Source organism: Stomoxys calcitrans, chromosome 1, assembly GCF_963082655.1.
Source record: "Stomoxys calcitrans chromosome 1, idStoCalc2.1, whole genome shotgun sequence".
NCBI lineage: Eukaryota > Metazoa > Arthropoda > Insecta > Diptera > Muscidae > Stomoxys > Stomoxys calcitrans.
This window is the reverse complement of record NC_081552.1, coordinates 174,087,043-174,109,543: the sequence shown is the minus strand read 5'-3', so window position 1 is coordinate 174,109,543 and position 22,501 is coordinate 174,087,043. Positions and strand designations below refer to the sequence as shown.

General features: G+C 41.9%; 1 protein-coding gene across 5 annotated transcripts in view; it reads right to left on the bottom strand.

Moving 5' to 3' along the window:
• Positions 1-22,501, bottom strand: part of LOC106081526 (uncharacterized) — a 397,017-nt gene that overhangs the window by 9,238 nt on the left and 365,278 nt on the right. For 2 of the 5 annotated variants that reach the window (XM_059360555.1, XM_059360556.1), the window contains 8 exons: positions 20,848-21,200; positions 20,555-20,754; positions 20,317-20,494; positions 16,630-16,683; positions 15,888-16,488; positions 7,759-8,698; positions 4,524-4,660; positions 3,297-3,502 (listed from right to left, as the gene is read on the bottom strand). In XM_059360555.1, coding sequence (XP_059216538.1) covers positions 3,297-3,502; positions 4,524-4,660; positions 7,759-8,698; positions 15,888-16,488; positions 16,630-16,683; positions 20,317-20,494; positions 20,555-20,754; positions 20,848-21,200 — 2,669 coding nt within the window. Of the gene's footprint in view, positions 1-3,296; positions 3,545-4,523; positions 4,661-7,758; positions 8,699-15,887; positions 16,489-16,629; positions 16,684-20,316; positions 20,495-20,554; positions 20,755-20,847; positions 21,201-22,501 lie in introns of all 5 variants that reach the window. The other 3 variants (XM_059360552.1, XM_059360553.1, XM_059360554.1) reach the window with 3 other exon arrangements.

Here is a 22,501-nt window from a genome sequence, read left to right as displayed (position 1 = left end):
GAGAGCATAACCAGGCCTTAACGAGGCATCAAAATGACATAAGTTTAAGTATACGAATTATTGAATTTTTATAAAAACCAATAAAACAAAAATCGTGTGGGCATGCCAAGCAAAAACGGGTATTCAAATCCATTGCTTCAATCGACTTTACTTTACTTACTTTAATTGGCTATGACAGAATCTTTGTTACACTAGCCGAACGTAGAATAGCGTTTCAAGCGACTCGATCTTCTGCGCTCATTCTAAAATCTCTGACACCAAGTTTCGAGGTGTCTCTCACTACTTGATCTTACCATCGGGCTTTTGGTCTTCCTGGTTTGCGTGTACCACCGTGTTTGCTTCAAAAGACTTCTTTGCTGGAGCTTTCTCATCCATTCTGACAACATGGCCAACGCAGCCGTTGTATTTTGATGCGCGGTTCATACGTCGCCTATATGCTTCATTGTCGCAAACTGGTCCATATATTTTACGAAGAATCTTTCTCTCAAATACTCCAAGTACTGCCTCATCTGCTTTCACAAGTACCCATGCTTCAGAACCATATAACAGCACGGGTTGTATAATATAATCTGCGTCTGTCGAGAGGTGACCTTGTTTCTAAACTCAGTCCAAAGTAGCATCTGTTAGCCAGTATTATTCTTCGCTTAATCCCAAAATTGGTGTCATTCGTTTCGGTTACGGCGGTGCCGAGGTAGATAAAGTTACTGGCTGTCTCAAAGTTGTGGTTCCCAACTTTCTCCATTTTCTTTATCTGCTCGGTTGTACAAGGCGTTGTGGGAGTTGAATCCATCCATTTCGTCTTATCTCCATATACTGTCAGACCCATTTTCACTGACTCTCATTCGATTCTTTCAAAGGCTGCAGTTACTCATTCCGGTGACCGACCTATGATATCGATGTCGTCGGCATAGGCGAGTAGCATGTATTCTCTTGTGATTAGTGTGCCATATCTATTCACATCTGCATCTCGTATAATATTCTCCAACAGGATATTAAAGAGATCACATGATAGGCTGTCTCCTTGTCTGAAACCTCGTTTGGTATTAAATGGTTCGGAGAGATTCTTTCCTATTCTTACTGAGGAACGCGTATCAGCAAGTGTCATCCTGCAGAGTCTTATTAATTTTGCAGGGATACCTAACTCAGACATGGCATGAAATATCTTTGAACGTAAAGGAGTATCGAAAGCGGCTTTGTAGTCAACAAAGAGATGATAGGCGTTGATTTGTTCTTCTCGGGTATTTTCCAGGATTTGGCGCAGTGTGAATATCTGGTCCAGGGTGGATTTACCATCTCTAGGCCGCATTGATAGGGCCCAATTATCTCATTGATTTTAGGTTTAAGTCTTTCACACAGTACGCTCGACAGTATCTTGTATGCGATGGAGAGGAGACTTATTCCTCTGTAGTTGGCACATTTCGTCTTGTCTCCTTTCTTGTGTACGGGACATTGTATGCTGAGGTTCCAATCATCTGGTATGCGTTATTCTAGCCAAATTGCGCAGAGTTGATGCATACGCCTTATCAGCGTGTCGCCTCCGGTCTTAAGCAGCTCAGCGGGTTACCCGTCAGCTTCTGCTGCCTTGTTGTTCTTTAGTCGGGTCACTGCTACTTGGACCTCATTCTGACTAGGAGGTAAACATGCTATACAATCATCAGAGCTTGGTTCTGCGGTATCCTCTTCGACGTCAACGTCGGACACTGGGAGTTGGGTAAAATGTTCTTTCCATATCCTCAGCATGTTATCTGTGTCAGTTACCAGATTTCCTCCTTTGTCTCTGCAGGAGGATGTGCCTGCACAAAGCCATCGGTTTGATGTTCAATTCTTTGGTAGAATTTCCGGACTTCATTCTGACTCCTGTACGTCTCAATTCGCTCACACTCACGTCTTTCCATTTCGTTTTTCTTTCTGCGGAATAGACGTTTCTCCTCTCTCCTTTTTTCCCGATACCTCTCCTTCATCCGGCGCGTTACTACTGATTGCAGGGTTGCTCTATATGCCGCATTCTTGGCTTCAGTAGCATCTTTACACTCTTGGTCGTACCATGGGTTTCTTGGAGGAGGCTTCCGGTACCCAAGCACGGATTTTGCGGTATTTTCCATGGAATGGGCAATAGTTTGCCACTGCGCCATTATATCATCGGAACAAGGAGTGTTTTCATCAAGCAGTTGGGTCAGTCGAGTGGAGTATGTCGCTGCCATTTGTTGTGTCTGCAGCTTTTCAATGTCCAGCTTCCGTGCAGTGTCAGATCGTACTTTCCTCGCCATGTTCAAACGAGTGCGCTTCACGGATAGATCGTACATCTAACACGTTGTATGAATGCCTTCCATCTATCACAACGTGATCAATTTGGTTTCTCGTGTTTTGATCGGGTGATAGCCATGTGGCTTTGTGAATATTTTTATGTTGAAATCTGGTGCTACTAACTACCATGTTTTTTGCCGCGGCGAAATCAATCAGCCTCAACCCATTACTAGACGTTATCTCGTGGAGGCTAAAATTTCCGACTGTTGGACCAAAAATGTCTTCTTTCCCTATCTTCGCATTAAAATCTCCCACAACGATTTTAATATGATGGGCGGGGCAGCGGTCATATTCTCTCTCTAGGTGCTCGTAGAAAATATCCTTGGTCTGCTCGTCTTTGTCTTCCGTCGGGGCATGGTCACAAATAAGGCTGATGTTGAAGAATTTGGCTTTTTTGTGCGGATTGTGGCTAGCCTCTGATCCACCGGAGTAAAGCTGGAGACAAGGTCTTTCAGTACCCGACTAACCAATTCAATCGACTTTACAATTTAGAAATCAAATGTTTATAATGAAAAAGTCTCAAAGCCCAAAAAAGTCAACTTTTTGATAATCGAAAAAAGTCAACTTTTTGATAATCGAAAAAAGTCGAAAAGTCCACTTTTGAACAGTCGAAAAATCGACTATTTGGTAATCCAAAAAAGTCGAAAAATTTTTTGATTATCAGAAAAAGTCAAAAATTCGACTTTTTGATAATCAGAAAACGTCAAAAAGTCAACTTTTTGTTTATCAGAAAAAGTCGAAAAATCGACATATCAATTTCACTTTAGATCCCTAGTGACAACTATGTTGCCGGCAGGTGCCGTTCAGCTTTGTCCCCTGAATCGCGGCAGTTAAATTTTTCCGACTTATGAGGTCCACGTTTTCGTCAACATTTATCTTGTAGGCCGTTGTAACTAAATGGTCAAGTTTTTTAGACATTGAGCTTCTGTATTAGATTTTTAATCATATTATTTTCCTTTTTAGGGAACTGAAATGGAGATAAAAATGCTCACCTGTTCTTTGGTCCATTCATGAACGGGTCCTCCTTTATAATTGTAAACAGCTGCCTTACGATCGGAGAAACTCGAACTAGAGCCAGATAAATCCAACCCCCGACTGGGAGAATAACCAGGCGATGAACAGCCGGAGGACATACTGGTCGGTGATGGGGGGCCATTGCTATGTGTCGATACTGAATGCTGCTGCTGTTGCCATGGCACTGTACCAGGCGGAGATAAAGATTGAGGAATAACTTGTTTAACTTTAACGATTTCAAGGCAGGGTAAAAGTTGAAGATATAGTAATTTTGAATTATAAAATCAGGTTAGTATTCAATTACCACACCATTTCATGTTACATAGGCAGAGAAGGCATGTCATAGAATTCGATTAAATGGGAGAGAGCGAGAGAGAACAACAGACAAGAGAAAAAACAGACAAAGAGATGGAAGAGAATAAAGATAATTCAATATAAACATCATTTGTTAGTCTAGAATTTCATGATTATGTATTGTAGTATAGTGGATCTATGGAATACTGAATACCAAACAGCAAATAAATAGCACTTATGATGGACAACAACAATAAAAACAAATACTCCTTCACATCCTTGCTCCACCACAGAGAGTGGAGACAGGTGGTAAGGACTTTTGGCAAGAGGTTAAACGTTTAGTAAATGCAGGCATTTTTCGATTAATGAATTAATTGATTACACAAATTACAACACCAATAAAGGTAACAAATCAGACAACAATTTTCAATGAGGAGCGCGTTAGATTTGTGTGAGTGCATGTGTTTTTTCTTTTACTTTGGTCGATTTGGAAATTAGCAAATAAAGTCAGAGAAACTAAACTAAATATTAAATGATAAAAAAACGATTTTTATTTCGATGCCATGGGAATTGCTTAATTAGGGGATCACTACTGGAGAGGGTTTGTGGTCAATTGCAATTCAGGCTGGGTCAGTGGGTTAGAAGTGATATGTGATATGTGGAGGGTTATTTGGAATGGTAGGGTGGTATTTGTGGTTTTTTTTTTAGTTTGGTATCGATTTCAGTTTTTCTAGTGCTGATTGCTTGATTCAACATTGAAATTATATTTTTTTTTTTTTAATTTTCTTGCATTTGGTTGCATTGAGGTGGTTTTATAAAATGTGTTTTTGGCTGATTGATTGCATTTTTTTGGTTTTTTTTTTTTTTTTGATTGCTTAATTTGCTTAGAAAAAAGTAACAGTATGTGTCACCTTTTGGTTGAGCCTCATTTACAGCTTGTCGTATTTCGTTAATTAGCGTTTTGCAATTTATAGCCGCCGCCGATTGGGATTTGTTTATTTCAGTGTAATCATCGCTGGAATGTCGTGATGAACCATCACCCAAACGTCTGAAAACAAATATGGGGAATATAAGAAAATTAATCAAACTTTTTACAATACAATGGAAATACATAATCTTATATATAAAATTCAATTTTTGTTTGTTTGTTTGATCCGTATACACTCAAAAACGGCTGAACCGATTACATTGAAATTTGCACAGATTGTGTAGTTTGGTCTGGAAGGAAACATAGGCTATATAATTTTTAAATATCGAGAGGTGGGGGAGGGTCCGCGCACCTTTACCCCAAAAGTACTACCTAAAAATAAAAGTGGACCGATCATGACAATATGGGATTCAAATTCAAAAGGAATTCAAGAGTAGAGTACGAATTTCATATTAAAAGTTGGGTCCAAGTACCTGGGGGGCCGCCCCAACCCCAAAACTCCTTAAAATAGTTTTATTTGACAATCACGACAATATGGGACTCAAATTAAAGGTATTCGGAAGTAGATTACGAATATGGTCAGGAAGTAGGAATAGGCTTTATAATTATTTATAACGGAAGGGGGCGGCAGACCCTCCACCGTTACCCACAAAAACACCACCCAAAATCTAAAGTGGACAGATAAGGACAATATGGGTATCAAATGAAAAGTATGCGGGAGTAGATAACTAATCTGGCGTACAAATTCATGTCGAAGTATAGGGGGTCACCCCACCCCCACAAAAACGACCAAAATGGGCACATTAGCCCATCACGGATATATGGGTCTCGGTTGGTTTGTTACGTATATACTGAAAAACGGCAGAACCGATTTTCTTGAAATTTTCGTATATTGTGTAGGTTGGTCTGGAAGGCAACATAGGCAATACAGTTTTTCGGTATCGGAAGGGGGACGGACCCTCCCCCTTATGCCAAAAACACCACCCAAAATCAAAAGTGGACCGATCGGGACAATATAGGTATCAAATGAAAGGTAGAAAGATAGATCAAATGGAGAGTAGAATACGAATATGGTATTAAAATTTGAGTCTAAGTACCCGTCGAGCCGCCCCAACCCCAAAACTCCCCCAAACAGACATATTGGACGTTCATTTCTATATGGGGTTCAAATAAAAGGTATTCGGGAATAGATTTCGAATCTGGCATACAAAATCAGATCGAAGTTTAGGAGGTCACCCCACTGCTCAAAAACGCCATTAGACCCATTATGACTATATGGTACTTGGCTGAACAGATTTTCTTAAAATTTCCTAGATTGTGTCCGTTTGTCTGGAAGGAAACATAGGCTATATAATTTTTAGATATCGGGTGGAGGCGGACCCTCTCCTTACCCCAAAAACGGCACCCATATCCGAAAGTTGTCCGATGGGCACAACAAGGGTATCAAGTGTAAGGTATTGGAGACCAGGAAACGAATATGGTATTAAAATTTGGGTCCAAGTATACAGCGGGCCCCTAACCCCAAAACTCCTCTAAACAGATATATTCCAAGGTAATATCAATATGGAACTCAAATGAAAAGTATTAGGCAGTAGATTACAAATATGGCAGAAAACCTTAGGTCCAAGTAATGGGAGGTCGCCCACCCCCAAATATGACATTAAAATTTGCGTTCAAGTCTAAGTGGCGCTTTAAGAAATGATTCTATCAACCTCTAAAGAGTCTTCCGCATAAAGGACGACAAATTAATAGGACGAAAAACTTTCGCCTTCGTGTGGCAAAGTTTTCTTGCTTTCGGACGAGGGACTCGAAGGTCATTTTCATTCATCCCACAGGTATATATGACATTCTGATACATGCAGAATATATCTCTCTATGCCAGGAAACCTGTTTATCAGACACTGCTTGTAATTCAACCGGTGATACATCATCAGGGCCTGGCGACTTAAAGGAGTCGAAACTACTTTTTGCCTAAAGGCTCAGACACAATTTCCCTAATGGCCTCCGACGAATGCATATCAGTGACAACCTCTTCTGGCGCCACGTTGTCCGTTGGAGAATATCCCGGGAAGTGTGTATCAACGACTAGTTCTAGTGTTTCCTCACTAGACATTGTCCAAACATTCTCTGACTTCTGAATATACTCCACCGTAATAGGTCTCGAGGACCGAATCTCCCTTAGCCTAGAGGCCTCAGATGTATCCTCCACGGAGCTACAGAATTGCGCCCAGGATTTGTTCTGAGCCTTTCTCAGCTCGCCTTTATATTTTCTTAGCTCAGCCTTATAGATGTCCCAATCGTTTGGTGCGCAGAGGTTAGCATGTCCGCCTATGACGCTGAACGCCAGGGTTCGAATCCTGGCGAGACCATCAGAAGAAATTTTCAGCGGTGGTTTTCCCCTCCTAATGCTGGCAACATTTGTAAGGTACTATGCCATGTAGAACTTCTCTCCAAAGAGGTGTCGCACTGCGGCACGCCGTTCGGACTCGGCTATAAAAAGTAGGCACCTTATCATTGAGCTTAAACTTGAATCGGACTACACTCATTGATATGTGAGAAGTTTGCCCCTGTTCCTTAGTGGAATGTTCATGGGCAAAATTTAATCGTTTGGTGCTCTTGTGGCTTTCGCTCTGTTGAAGAGTTTTCTGTAGTTCTTCCTTAGACCAACCAGCTCTGGGTCCACCATGGCGGTCGCTGTTTGTCCCTTGGCTTGGCACTACGACATGCTGATACAAGCGAGTCATTCAGGACCTTCGTGATCCGCTTGACCACTATGTCTATATACTCCGTAGTTTCCACTTCCTTTTCTAGTCTAGAAGGGATAGGGTGCAGAATTTGTGCCGAAATTTATCCCAATCCGCCTTTCTTCTGTTTAGCCGAGGGACCACTACTTCAGTATTTTCTCCAAGGCTAAAACTAATATATAACGATGATCGAGAAGCTGTGGTCATCCAACCCTTCCCAGTCGCATATTCTTCCACTTATATATTCCGATACAAAGGTAATATCTAGTACCTCCTGCCTGTTCCTGGTAATAAAGGTCGGTTTTAACGAAATATATAAAATCCAAACTAAAAAAAGGAAGTAATTTTAAATTTAAAAAACATTGTACTCTGATGAAGTTTTAGCTTTTCATGTAATCTGTTAGAATATGTATTTACAAACCCATAAAACATTAAAAAAAATCGATTTTATGCAGTACCTTGGAGTACACTTACCTTTCTCTTTCCGATAATGCCTGATTTAGTTGTTCCGTAAATGAGGTGGGTGGTATCTTGCCACTTATAATAGCGCCCGTGGGACCCACGCGTCGTCGGCTGGGATACATCCAATTATCCGATGAGTGCTCATTTTCGGATAGCTTGTCATTTGAGCCTAAAATTGAATCATACGAACTATTGAGATCACGATTACTAGTACCGAAGGTTGTCATGCCACCACGATGGAAATCATTGGGGCTAGCTGTATTTGTTGTTGTATTGGTGGTTGTTATCAATGTGGCCTCCCCGGGCGAGCCCAGAGAGCTTTTGAAGAGTCCCGGCAGACCGGTATGCGAAGCAGATGTCTTATGATCTTTATGAACCTGGGCGTACAACTGATTGATTTGCTGTTCGCGTGAATTAGCCGAGGATGCCGATGAGGAGGAGGTGGAATTAAGCAATATGGCAGTGGTGGTACCGGCTATGACACTGCCGCCGCCGCCGCCACCACCACTGGTGCTACCATTACCAACACCATTACCGAGACCAGCGAGACTACTACCACCCAGGCTAATTGCATTGTTAAGATGGTGGCCATTATTTATGAGATTACTTGGATGATGATGGATACCATTGGAAAGGTTAAGTTCATGATTGGACGCACTCGTGTTGGTGTTGTTGTGAGCATGATGATTATGGTTGTTAGTATTGTTGGTGTTACCCATTAGACCGGAGGCCATTGCCGCCGCCGCCGCTGCTGTCTGTAGCGCACCTCCTTCATCGTCGCAGTCGTCCAGGGCACAGTCCGAGCTGCTGTTACTCAAAGTGCGCCTCGATAAGTTGTTAGTACTGTTGCCAGCGGCTATTGTTACAGCGGTTGTTGCATTCGATGCACTCGAACTGGTATTGGAATTAGTGCCAGATGGTAATTGACGATTAGCTAAACCACCACGGGAAGCTTTATTGGTTGATTTTGTACAAATTCGCATTTGAACCAAGAGGTTTTTTTTTTTGATATTTTCAAGCAGCGGTAAAAGAAATCAAGGCAAGGCAGGCAAAAGGCAAGGCAAATAATGGTGATGGTCGATGCACGAAAAATTCGTTTCCATTTCATGATGGCATTTTTTTCGAATTTGTATTCGAATATGGGATACATAGATACGCATAATTTGTTGGACACACACACACAAACATTTACATAACAGATCAGACGACGGTCACGGTGATAATGATGATGATGATGACATCAATCAAGGCATATTGGACAGCGTGACACAGTAAGAAGACACACATACAGCACAAAGTAAGGACACGATTTTGGTTTGTATGGATTACGGATTATGTTTTTCACATTTGAATTTGATTCGTTTGATTGTCGCATAGAAAACATACATTTATACAGCAGCAAGAAAATGTTTCAGGTCGTATAGAAATTGGTTGTTTATAAAAAAAAACATATAAAATAAAAGCGAGATTTTGGTTTTTGTTTTTTTTTTTTTGTTTTACATAAAAATAAAAGAAAATAAAAAAACATGTGTTTAATGTTTTATAGACATCTAATAAATTAGGAATTTCATATAACTTATGACAAAAATAACAAAATTAGATATTTTCTTAAGAAAAGATAGTTTATAGAAAATTTAAGAACATTTAATTTGAAAATAGATTTTTTACAATGTTTTGCCCATTGCTAAATAAAATGTCTCGATTTTCAAAATTATTCCTTTGTAGAAAAGAAAATAAATAAATAATCGTAAAAGAAAACGAAATTGTGTTCATAGTATAAGAGAGTGGCAAGTAGGGGGTTTCTAAAGAAGTCAGAAAAAAGCCAGGATGCTACATCACATTTCGTTTAATTGTTGTTTGAGAACATTGTGCATATTAAGGATAGAATCGAAAGGGTAGAAATATGTACGAGAGTAGTATATATGTGTGCAGTGAACTGTTTATATAAAATATCTGGTGGTACTTTTTTTAACTGGTTTATAGAGGTTTTTCCTCGGTTTTTACAACTTATATCACCTCAAGAGATCACTACATGACATAAAACCGAGAAAAATAGCATTGTGTTTGACCGAACCGAACTTTGAATACCCACCACTTTCTGTGTAATGAAGGAGTGAAGCCCATGAACATTCCATTAAGGAACAGGGGCAAACTTCTTACATATCAATGAGTGCTATCCGATTCAAATTTAAGCTCCAGAATAAAAAAAGGTCTTCATTTCATAAACGAGTCCGAACGGCGTGCCGCAGTGCGAAACCTCTTTAAGGAAAAGTTTCTACATGGCTGCCATACCATTTTTATACCCTCCACCATAGGATGGTGATGCGTCTAAGACCCCATAAAGTATATATATTCTTGATCGTTATGACATTTTAAGTCGATCTAGCCATGTCCGTCCGTCCGTCTGTCTGTCGAAAGCACGCTAACTTTCGAAGGAGTAAAGTTAGGCGCTTGAAATTTTGCACAAATACTTTTAATTAGTGTAGGTCGGTTGGGATTGTAAATGGGCCAAATCGGTCCATGATTTGATATAGCTGTCATATAAACCGATCTTGGGTATTGACTTCTTGAGCCTATAGAGGGCGTAATTCTCGTCCGATTTGACTGAAATTTTGCACGTGGTGCTTTGATGTGTCTTCCAGTAACTGCGCTAGGTATGGTTAAAATCGGTTCATAACCGGATATAGCTGCCATATAAACCGATCTTGAATTCTTCAACTTTTAGAGGGTGCAATTCTTATCCGATTTAGCTGTAATTTTGCACGTAGTGTTTGTGTGTCAACCAATGATTTGATGCCAACCACTGTGCTAAGTGTGGTTTAAATCGGTTAATAATCTGGTATAGCTGCCATATAAACCGATCTTGGATCTTGACTTCTTGAGCCGCTAGAGGACGCAATTCTCATCCGATTTGGCTGAAATTTTGCATGGGGTGTTTTATTATGACTTCCAACAATACTGTGATTAGTATGGAGCAAATCGGTACATAACCTGACATAGCTGTCATATAAACCCAAATGGGATCTTGACTTCTTGAGCCTCTAGAGGGCGCAGTTATTATCCAAGATGGCTGAAATTTAGTACAACGGCTTCTCTTATGACCTTCAATATACATATGAAACATGGTCTGAATCGATCTATAGCTTGATACAGTTCCCATATAAACTGATCTTACGAGTTTACTTCTTGAGCCCCTACAAGGCGCAATTCTTATCCGAATGGACTGAAATATTACACAATAACTTCTACAATGTATAGCATTCAATTCATTTATGATCTGAATCGGACTATAAATTGATGCACCTCCAATAGCATAACAGTTCTTATTCATTAGTCTTTGTTTGCCTGAAAAGAGAAACCGCGCAAAGAACTCGACAAATGCTTTCCATGGTGGAGGGTATATAAGATTCGCCCCGGCCGAACTTAGCACACTCTTACTTGTTTCAAATGGCATAGTTCCTCACGAATGGCGCCAGCTTGGGAGGCGATAACCACAGCTGAAAATTTTTTCTGATGTTCACCTAGGATTCGAACCCAGGTGCTCAGCGTCATAGGCGGACATGCTAATCTCTGTTCTGCGATGGCAATAGGATTACGTATAAACGATGGGGTTTACACGCAATCCCAAGGCAGGCGGTTGTACGTACCGGATTGACTCGATGGAGTCCTTCATCAGCAAGGGCTGCCGCCGCCTCAGTGTTCAACACACAGCTACAGCAACAACGAGTATAAAAAGGGGAGTAGAGAGGAGTTTCGCTTTCAATCGCATAGCGGGATAAAACGAATTGGTGGGCGTACCTATGCAGAATAAATGCGGCAAGTGACAGCGTATGTAGTACATGTAAGGAAAACGATGAGGCGTTGTAACATTGCCAATGTAAATGCCTGATTTTCGATACGATAACAAACTTGAATGGGAACGGGGGATTTTGTTAGCAGTCACCTCGAAAAATGTATTTCACGAAATCTGTATTCCCGACAGAAATTTTTCGAGGTGACTTTCCGGTACTACAAGCGCACAACAAGCAGATGGCTGGCTTAGGTGTATGTCTATTGTGTTGTGGGCGGATAAATAATCTGTACTGCCTTTTTCAAACAAACCAAACCTAATGTCCGCAGCTGAGTCCAAAATACAACCTTTCGGTGCCAAACTTAAGCCAAACCAACCTTCGTGAGCTTTGGTTTGGTATTGAAAATGGACCACATTGATTCACTTTTTGGTGAAGCCTCCATACAAGAGAACCGCATGAATTTAGGTATTGTGAAGATTTTGGCCATATCATCCAAACGAATTGTCTAAAGTTCAGCATTTCGAGCTCTCCTTGCAAAAAAATGTTAATTTCGGTCCATAATTTGTAACTACCTGATTAAGGTTTTTAAAGTTTTTTTTTACCAATTTCTCTAACTGAAATGACTTTAATTTGGCGTTTTGAGATTTCTGTAAAGAGAATACCAATCAAAAGAAAGCCTATTACAATAGCTTCGGGAAATATATTAGTGCCGTTTCAGTAAACAATTCCACCTTCTCCAGATGTGTTTGTTGCTGCGAAGAAATTCCTGCCTGGCAGTTTTGTACAAACCGAATATCCCTGTGAGGCCGAAAATTGCCGACGAGCGTGATGGAATTCATTATCACGATAATAATCATCCTAGAATTATGGTACAGAGTCCCGAGATAAATAGTCTGGCCAACGAATAAAAACAGAATTTGTGGCTTGAACTATTAATAAGCTGTAGGCTACTGTCAAGTAACTCTCGAAACCCGACAGAAGCAATGATAGTACCTCAGTTGTTGTTGTAGACTCATGCTTGCATGGTAGAGTAGCGATGCCTCTTTGGGGAGTAAGGTCGTACCGGTGCATAGAACCTATCACTGTGGGAGCATATGCCCTCATTCCCTTTGGCGACATTGCAGTGACTAATCCGAAGAGATGCAAGAAACTCTTTAACGGTCAATTTATACAGCATTCTGAGAGTGATAGGGAGAGGAGAGCCAATCGTGCCATTCATGATCTCTGAACCGATAAACAACCATCACAATTTACCGTAGATAAAGTTAGTTATGCCATCCGAAACGCCAAGTCGTCTAAAGTAGGACCCAGCCTGACGGAATTGAGGAAGAATCTGCATATAACAACAGCCGGATACCTGACACGGCACTCTTTTAGCATCCGAAGTTTAAAAAATGGGCGGGATTCGAGCAAAGGAGAATTGTGCAGTCAGATGTCCTTTACCGTGGACGAAGTTATAAATGTCATCCGAAGCGCCAATCCGTCCAAAGCAGGACCCAGCCTGACGGAATTGAGGAAGAACCTGCATATTACAAGAGGCGGGTATTTGACCCGGCACTCTTTTAGCATCCGATGTTTGAATAATGGGCAGAATTCTAGCAAAGGAGAATCGTGCAGTCAGATGTCCTTTACCGTGGACGAAGTTATAAATGTCATCCGAAGCGCCAAGCCGTCCAAAGCAGGACCCAGTCTGACGGAATTGTGAAAGAACCTGCATATTACAAAAGGCGGGTATTTGAGCCGGCACTCTTTTAGCATCCGATGTTCGAAATATTGGCAGGATTCTAGCAAAGGAGAATAGTGCAGTCAGATTTCTTTTTCCTCACTAGCAGCTAAGATGCTCAAGGCAATATTCTTTCCGAGACTTGTTGAAGAATTTCCATATGCTGAACATCAACATGAAATTCCTAAATTGCGTAGCATAACGAAGTCATCACTGCACATATTATTAGAGGTCTCAGCCAAGTCAAGTCTTGCCATAAAAGCATCCTGATGGCTCTTGGCTCGCCACTTCAGCCAGGACTTAAATGTTGAAAAGCGAACTATTTGCGAGGTCACGAATCGTATGTGGAATTTTGGGATAAGAGGTCAAAGCCCGTAGATAGAAACGGGTAGTTCTCCGAAAGAGGGACTCTGGCTAGGATAGGTCTGAATTAGATGGGTGCACCGCAGCAGGAGTCTTCATTAAGATCCTTGGAATAAGGGAACCGTACAGGCTTCTAAACGGGTGTTGCGTCATTCAGGCGGCGGTTTCGGCGGTCCTGAAGGCACCGGACACGGTGTCGATGAGGGAGCGACGACTCCATCGCCACTGTCAATGAAGCCTCTGGCGCCGGGCTATGTGAAGCTGAGACTAGTTAGAAGATGCTAGGAGCTTCTATAAATCATGTATAAGGCTGACGTCCTCACAGATTCTGCAGAATTCGTTACTTGCAACCTTCAGTCTGTCGGCATGTTTAACGATCAGACAGTGACTTGTCATAACGGCAAAGCGGTAGACTTATTCAAGTTTAGATTGGGCCACATAATTTTGGAGTGTTCACAACCCCCACTTTGTGGTCACATCTATCATTCGTTGCCTTTCGGGACTGATCTTGCGGACTTAGTTCACTTGTTGCTAGATGCATACCCCTGGAATGTGTAAGCTCGTCTGCTCTACAATTTCCTAGGATATCTCTGCGGCTCAGCACTTAGAACAGGTGAAATTTGAACTGTTCGTCCATCTCGTTGTGAGATCTGCGACAATCGAGGGCGGTTTTTGAATTCATAAATACGTTCTCCAGGGATTTAATGGCTGTCAGAGATGATTATTTTTCAATTGCAAGGACCGGCGCTTGAAACACACCACAGTGTTCGCGTAATCTTAACCCTCAAAGCACACCTGGTCGACTTGTTTGGAAACAACCACATAGAAGTCTATGAAACTCCCACTATCGTAGTTCCAATTGGTTCTTTTAGGATTAGGGGTGCAGTACTTTTTATCAAAAAGCGGCTCAAGCCTGGAACATCGGGCATTTTATCAATGATAACACAATTTTAGTAGCCGCCAAATAACAAAAGAGAAATCTCCCTTAACCTCAAGGCTGTTGAAGCAATTTTTGTAGACACAATGTTCAGAGGTATTAGGTGTAGTATGAAATTCAGTGCATTAGATGGTGTCGTCCTCAGTGCGGCTGTGATGCACGAACAAGCTATTTTTTGGATTCGGCTCAGTATTGAAGCGCCGTCCACCAGCCTGCAACAACATATAGTTCGGCACGGGATAGTTGTGAGCACCACACAGGCTGGAAGTTTGAGCCCCGATCTGTGTGGTGTTTATTGTTATCACGAGAGGCTTAGCTGCGAGCTACTGAGCACGTTCACAGGTATTGCGGATAGTGGAATACTCTATACGGAGAGCTGCAACGATAGCCACGGTCAATCAAAACGTACCGGCTCTGTCGAGTTATTGGCGCCTTTTATAACCAATGACCTTCTTGTTCTCGCAGCAAACTGTCCTTTGGACCGGAACGAGCTTGCTCATCTACAGGACCTTGACGAGGACCTAAACATGATTGTGTGAGTGGTGATCCTCGTCAGATTAAACCTTCATGATCTATAGCGAGAGTCTCACCGCTAAAAAAAGGGGGCCTCAAACAGCGTTACAGGCGGGCTTAAATATCATTCACAAGGATACCATTTCATACCAGAATCGATGGTCAGCTACGAAGTCAATGGCTTTTCCAGAAACCCCCTTTGGCAAATCGCAGTAATGCTGACTGAACTTTGTTCAGGTAGATGATCCTACTAAGCAGAAATTAATGTCAATAATGAACAATGACATACTACAATTGAATGCACTCCCATAGAAGCCGGTTGTACGTACCGGATTGAACCGATAGAGTCCTTCATCGGCAAGGACTGACTCCTCAGTGTACAACACACCAATATATTGACCTAACTTATTTGTCTTAGGTTATGTTACTTCGAAGTGTCAAGCGTTGAAAGACGCTGAAAGTTGAGCATTGGTTTCCAGTTGCCTTTACCAATAAAGGGAAATTTTTAAAATAAATACACATTAATACATAACGATATATACAAATTTATTCCATTTCCCTTGAAAATCGGATTGCATCTATTTGCGAAGTTTTCCTAACAAATCAATTTCTTTTCCCCTGAAACCATGCAAAAAATCACCACCAGATCACTTTTCAAAAAGAATAACATTAGGAAATGAAAAAACAACATTTTAAAAATGCAAAGCAAAGAAGACGAATAATCGAAAGTAGATGTAGAACAATGGATTATAATGTAGATATAGAAAGAAAGAAGAAGTTAACAAAACAAACTCCGAACACAACCAGAACTTACCGAGATCACTTTTGGTTTTGCTCGCAGAACTATCCAAAAGTTCATGCTGTGGCACTGCAGCGTCCAATTCATCTTTGACGGGATTTTTACGCTCTACGGTGGCAGTCTTAACTCCATCACCATCTGGTGACAAATCGGATATCTCTGTGTCCGATAATTCTGTTTCTAATTTTTGGAATAATGGCTTAGGCGGCGTTTTGCGCATCATTTGTGGCGTTAACTTTAATGTGGCACTGTCATAGGGCAAACCGACAGGGAAACCAGCTTTACGCTGCGTCTCCTGCAGCTCATGCTCCAAATTTATGACACGATCTTTGAGCTTTTTGACCAAAGCATTGTATTCGGTATCCTTCTCTTGCAGCAATTGCTGATAGAACTCCTCCCGATGACACATGTCAATCTCACGTTGCTGATATTCACGCACAAGCCGCTTGGCTTTGTTGTACTTTTTATCCAGGGCCATATACTGGGCCTGGGATTGTTGCAGCATATTTTGCAGATTGGAAGCCTCTTTCTTAATGTTGACCAGTTCGCGTTCGCTCTGACGCAAACGTTCGCTGAGTAGTTCATTTTCATTGCCGGTTGTCTCGAGTTTTACCAGCTGCAAATAGTACAAAAGGTTGAGTTTCAAAATGCTTTTTATATTATTAAACATTTCTTAAGTTATCATAAGAAAATAAAAAAAGTGAGAAAATAATATATAACAAATAGGATGAATAGCGAACATAATTAAAGCACCCACCTTTCTTCTAAGGTTTTCAATTATGTCCTCTTTTAGAAGGCAACTCATTTCACTCTAAAACAAACAAAAAACGCAAATTATAAAACAAGTGTTGTAAAAAAAAAACTATTACAAGTAAAGAAAAGCACATTGAGAAGAACTGATCTGACAAGTGTGTGGATTGTAAATTAATAGAATCAATAGTATCTAGGAAAGCCGATGTTGGGAATGATTAGAATTGCCCCAACATTTGGAATCGGGTAGTTGCGTAGAGAAAAAAATCCAGAATCAAATCGATATTTAGGGAATCAACATAGCATTCCATCATAAGAAGATTAAGAAGGCAGTAAAAGCCGATTGGGACCTGTACAAGGATTTCTTTAAAAAGTACAAGAGGTGACATCATCCAAGAGGGCCTTATTTGTCTGTCTTGGTTTTAATGATCTCAGAACCTTTGGGAAAATGCTAAAGACGGCGGAACTTGGATGGAGTCTACCGGTATCGATGTCGCTCCGTTACGATAAATTGCCGAGTTACTTTCAGTGGTTGAAGACATGATAATGGAAGCGAACGTAATCTAGACGGTGAATTCGTTTGAACTTTACAAATCAACGCGCACGATTGGCGTACAGCCCGCTACTTCGCTAAGGTCATGACCGTATGCCATACGACCCCTTGAGGTGGTTTTTAGTTGTTATTGTAGCCACATTTGCATATTGAGGTAGGGATTCCGTCCAGCTTATATAGGTAGTCAAGCTCGTTCCGGTCCTAAGGACCTATAGCTGCGGGAACAGGTTGGCCATTGGTTATTTAAAGGCGGCAATAACCCGCCTTGTCATATCGAGCATCATAGGCACCCAGCATTTGTTTAAGAGCCGGTGCCGCCCGGCCTTTCGCTGAGACTTTCCTCTTATATAGGTAGTCAAGCTCGTTCCGGTCCAAAGGACCTATAGCGACGGGAACAGGTTGGCCATTGGTTATTTAAAGGCGGCAATAACCCGCCTTGTCATATCGGACCGGACTATTTCCTGCTCATGGATTACAGCCTACTTAGTTTCTCAACCTTTGCCTTAAAGTCCTCAAGAGGCTACTTGAAAATTGTATTAGGGTCCGTCTCGAACTTTCGCTGGTTTGGGGCTATCGGCATGCTTATGTTGTTGTTGTAGCCACATTTGCATGTAGAGGTAGCTATCCTCGTCCAACTCCTATAGGTGAGCAAGCTCGTTCCGATCGCCATGAGAATATGATGGTCATAGGCTATTTAAAGACGCAAAGACCTCGCCTTGTCATATACAGCATCATAGGCACTCAGTGTTTGAGCAAGAGCCAGTGCCGCCCAGCCTCTCACTGAAACTCTCCACTCGATACCGCTGATTGCCCGCGAATGCAATTACCGTTACTCCGTATGAAGAATTCCACTATCCGCATCCTAAATATATCGATGACACCACACAGATCGGAGCTCAAAGTTTCAGACCGTGTGGTAGTCATTGTTATCCTGTACCGAGCGATTTTTAGTAGCTGCGTTTTACTTGACTACGTACCGCCTGGGTGGCGGTAGTGTAGATTTCAACCCGAAGGCCGGGAAACCGGACCATTCCCTGCTCAAGGATTACAGGTTAATTAGTCTTTCAACATTTGTCTTAAAGCTCTCAAGAGGCTGCTTGACACTTTTATAAGGGTCCATTTCGATCCTTCCCTGGTTTGTGGTATGTAGTTAGCTACAACGAAGGGAAATTGGGTGTGGGCGACTTAACTTTAGAGTCCTTCTGGGACATACATAGAAGGGGCTTCTAATAACGTGAAGTTGAAGTCCACACATGACCCTCTGGTGGACATGAATTGGGTTAAAACAATGCTGAGAGGCAGGATAATGAATGCATCAGAGGCGGGAAACATGATCATTTTCCGGCAAGGGATATTTATAAGCACCACACAGGCTGGAACTTTGAGCTCCGATCTATGTGGTGTTCATCGCTTTCATTAAAAGCTCAGTTGAGAGCTACCGGGTTCGTCCACAGGTTGCGGGCACGGGATGACTATGATCACCACACGGGCTCAGAGCTCTGATTTATGTGGTGTTCATCGTCAGCACGAGAAGCTCAATTGAGAGATATCAGGCGCGCCCGCAGGTTGCGGATAGTTAAATGCTCCGTGACTGCAGACACGGATAATCGAGAGCAATGTCTCAGTGAGAGGCCAGCCGGCACCGGCTCTTGCTTAAATACTCTATGCTTGTCATACTTGATATAACAAGGAGAGTTGTTAACGCCTTTAAATTATCAATGTCCCATGGCAGCCGGTTGTATGTACCGGATTGACCGATGGAGGATTATTTACCAGGGGAATCCTTAGGTTGGACATAGTTTTACTAAAAAGAGTTGTGGTTTTTGCGAAAGGGATATCTGGGTTGCGGATATTCCGTTTTTACCGGGTCCTTTTGTGTTTATAAATGGGTCTAAATTGGCGATGGTGACAGAAGTATTTATTGAGTTTCTTAAAGTCATACTGGTGAAACTTTTTTCGGGCGGAGGTGTTCACTATCCTAAAGGCACTACAGACGATTTCAATGCAGGAGTGGCTGCCCCAACGGACTGTCACGAAACTCGTGGACATTCGGGCGCCGCGTAATGTGAGTTTGAAAAGAGTTAGAAGATGCTAGCAGCGAATCATAGAGAACATTTAAAGGCCATCATAGAGTGGTGGGAAAGAGCTGAAGAGCTGGCCAGGTAGAGCCTAAGAGCTGGCCAGGAGTAGATCGTTGTTAGGCGCAGATAATGCTGCGGAATCAGTGAATCCTCCGCTGTGGAAGCTGCTTGGTAGGTAGCATGCCTTCTACGATGACCGCGCAAATGAGGCGTGAGCTGTTGCTGTAGTTAGCCCAATAGGAAGCCATTTATACAAGGGGTGAAGAAGCATGGACTCGGATGGCGCGCTGAACACAGGGATGGAAGGACTTCTGCAGGATGTTTGACGACGAATAGACGTAGACGGTCGATCAATTTTTGTGTCACTGAACCACAATTGGAGAATTGGAGAAGACACAGGATGATGGGTGAACACTGGATAAAAACAATGAAATTTTAAAATTCTGGGGTGGGGGGGGGGGGGGGGGCTAAAACTTAAAAACCCTACAGGTCTTTCTACGCTTATGGCCTTGATATTCAGGAGTGATGTAGAGGTCTAAATTGGTGTGAACAGGCTGAATAAACGATGCTCTCACCGCTAAGAGATGCAAACGGAGAAAGTTGTAATATTGTGAGACCGGATGCGAATTTTCCAAAAGGCACAGACAAAACTTCCACATAAAGATCAAGCAAAGAAAAACAAAGCAATCCTGTTGATCTCCATACTCGTAAACATCTAGAAGTCTAATTAGACTTTATGTGTCTTTAAAAAATCATACAATTTAAGAAATTTCAAACTTGGCCCCTGAAACTCAGCTATTAAACCATATCCCCACACTTGCAGATCAGTTCTTTCTTTTTTTTGTGAAAAAAGAAAAGAATTTTGCAAAATAATAACAAAAAGTGAATGGTGAATGTGCAAGAACAAAACCACAACACTTCCTCGTTTTAGTTTTAATTACCGCTTTATGCTGCTTAAAGCAAATATCCAAATCCAGTCAATTATTGTTATGCCAAAAAGAGAGTTGAATTTAGAGAAACAAATTTCAAACGGATGGGTAAATGGTCAAGACAAACTTACCTCTTGTAGCAGTCTCTTAAGAGACTCTACCTCCTGGGAGTGTGTGGCCTCGACCTCCATTGGATGTTCGACTTGTACAGGGCTGGTGGGACCTTCACAGACGCTAGAGTTAGCTGACACCGGCTGTGTCGAGTCTTCGGAGTAGTCAAGAGTGCGACGCAAATACTCCTCTTGTTGCCTTAAAAAACATGGATACAAATTTAGCCAGTTTTGTTAGTCAAAAAAAAGTTTAAATTACCTTTTAAGACGTTCCTCCTTCTCCTTGTCCGCCTGTAAGCTTAGACGTATCAATTGTGCTACTTCACTATTCTCGGGATCTCGTTCACGACCTATTTGAAATTTGACTAGACCAGATGTGTTGCGTAACACGGATGCAGCATATGCCTGAGTTACACCCACCAAACTTTTGCCATCCACTTCGATGATTTGATCATTGACCTGAGCAAATTTTTAAGTTTTAATTGAAGTTAGCCCATGCCATGTCATGTTGTACAACTTCAGAAATCTTAAAACTTGAAAATTTCAACTCACCTGTATGCGTCCGTCGCGTGCTGCAGCTCCATTATCAGTTATGGTTTTTACAAAAATACCCAATTTCTCAAGGCCTGCATCGGCGCCTACGCCCATGCCAATAATGCTGAGACCTAAACCTTCGGGACCTTTCATAAGTTCCACTGGGAAAACATGCATCTTCTCGACACGTTTCTCCAGCTCATATTCCGCTGAGGCGGCCACAGGATCGACATCTTCATTGCGACGATCATAATCACTGACCGAAAATGTTGAATAGACTTGTATGGGTCCTAAGCTAAAGCGTACTTTGGGATTTTTCTTCACCGGTATGGGTGGATATGAAAGTTCGTCATCATCGAAGTCTAAAAGACCTGCAAAAAATAAAGAAGTAAAGAATAAATAATTTAAGGTATCTCATTTCAGGCAAACAAAGTTTAAAAAACAAACAAAATTTCAGGCAAATCGAAGAAGAACTGCGACCCCTAGGGGCTCAAGAAATGCTATTGGGAGAACAGGTTATATCGGAGCTTATTAACCGATTCAGACTATATGTGGCACATATATTGAAGGTTATAGGAAAAGTCACTGTGCCTAATGTCAGAAAATTCTGACAAGAAATGTGCCCACTAGGAGCTAAAAAAGTGCATTCCGGAGATCGGTTCATATGGGAGCTATATTAGGTTTTAGACCGATTCAGGCCATACTTGGCACGTATGTTGGAGGTCATAGGAGAAGTCACTGTCAAAATCTTCAGCCAAATAGGAAAATAATTAGGCCCTCTAGAGGCCTAAACTGGGGGTTTCAATCTTAACCCAGAGAAGACTGAAATCTTACAGTTCATAAAGAAGACGAAGGTGGGCCAAATTGACACACCACGTTTCCTCAATAAAAGGATTTCGATATTTGACAAGGTCAAATACTTGGAATACTTTTCCCGGCACGAAATAGCTGTGAGCACCACACAGGCTGGAACATTGAGGGCCGATCTGTGTGGTGTTCATTGCTTAGCTTCGAGCTACCGGGTGCGTCCACAGGATGCGGATAGTGGAACGCTACATACGGAGTAACTGCAACGGCAGTCGCGGATAATCAGCAGTATCGAACGGAGAGTCTCAGTGAGAAGCCGGGCGGAACCGGCTCTTGCACAAATACTGAGTGCCTATGATGACAAGGGGGGTTATTGGCGCCTTTAAAAAAACATTAGCCGCCTTGATCCCACGGCGATCGATCCTTTGACTAGAATGAGCTTGACGAGGATCGCCACCTCCACATGAAAATGTGGCTACAACAAGAACTTAGAAGTGATATTTGACAGGAAACTGAATTGGAAGGGTCACATTCAGCAGCGTACCGAGAAGGCTCACAGATGTTGGGTACTATGTAGACGGGCCTTAGGCTTGAAATGTGGCCTGAATTCGAAGATAATCGACTGGCCCTACAGGAGAGTGATTAGACCACTACTTACTTACGCCTCATTAGTTTGGTAAACTGCGATGGAGAAAAAGTGCAACGTAAGGATAATACAACAGGTTCAGAGAACATGTTGTTTTGGCATAGGCGGAGCGATGAGGATAACGTCCACTAGGGCACTGGAGACTATTCCAGATATCCGACCCATTGACATACAGATTAAGTGTGAGTCAGCCAGAGTAAAAGGAGCAGGTCATATCAG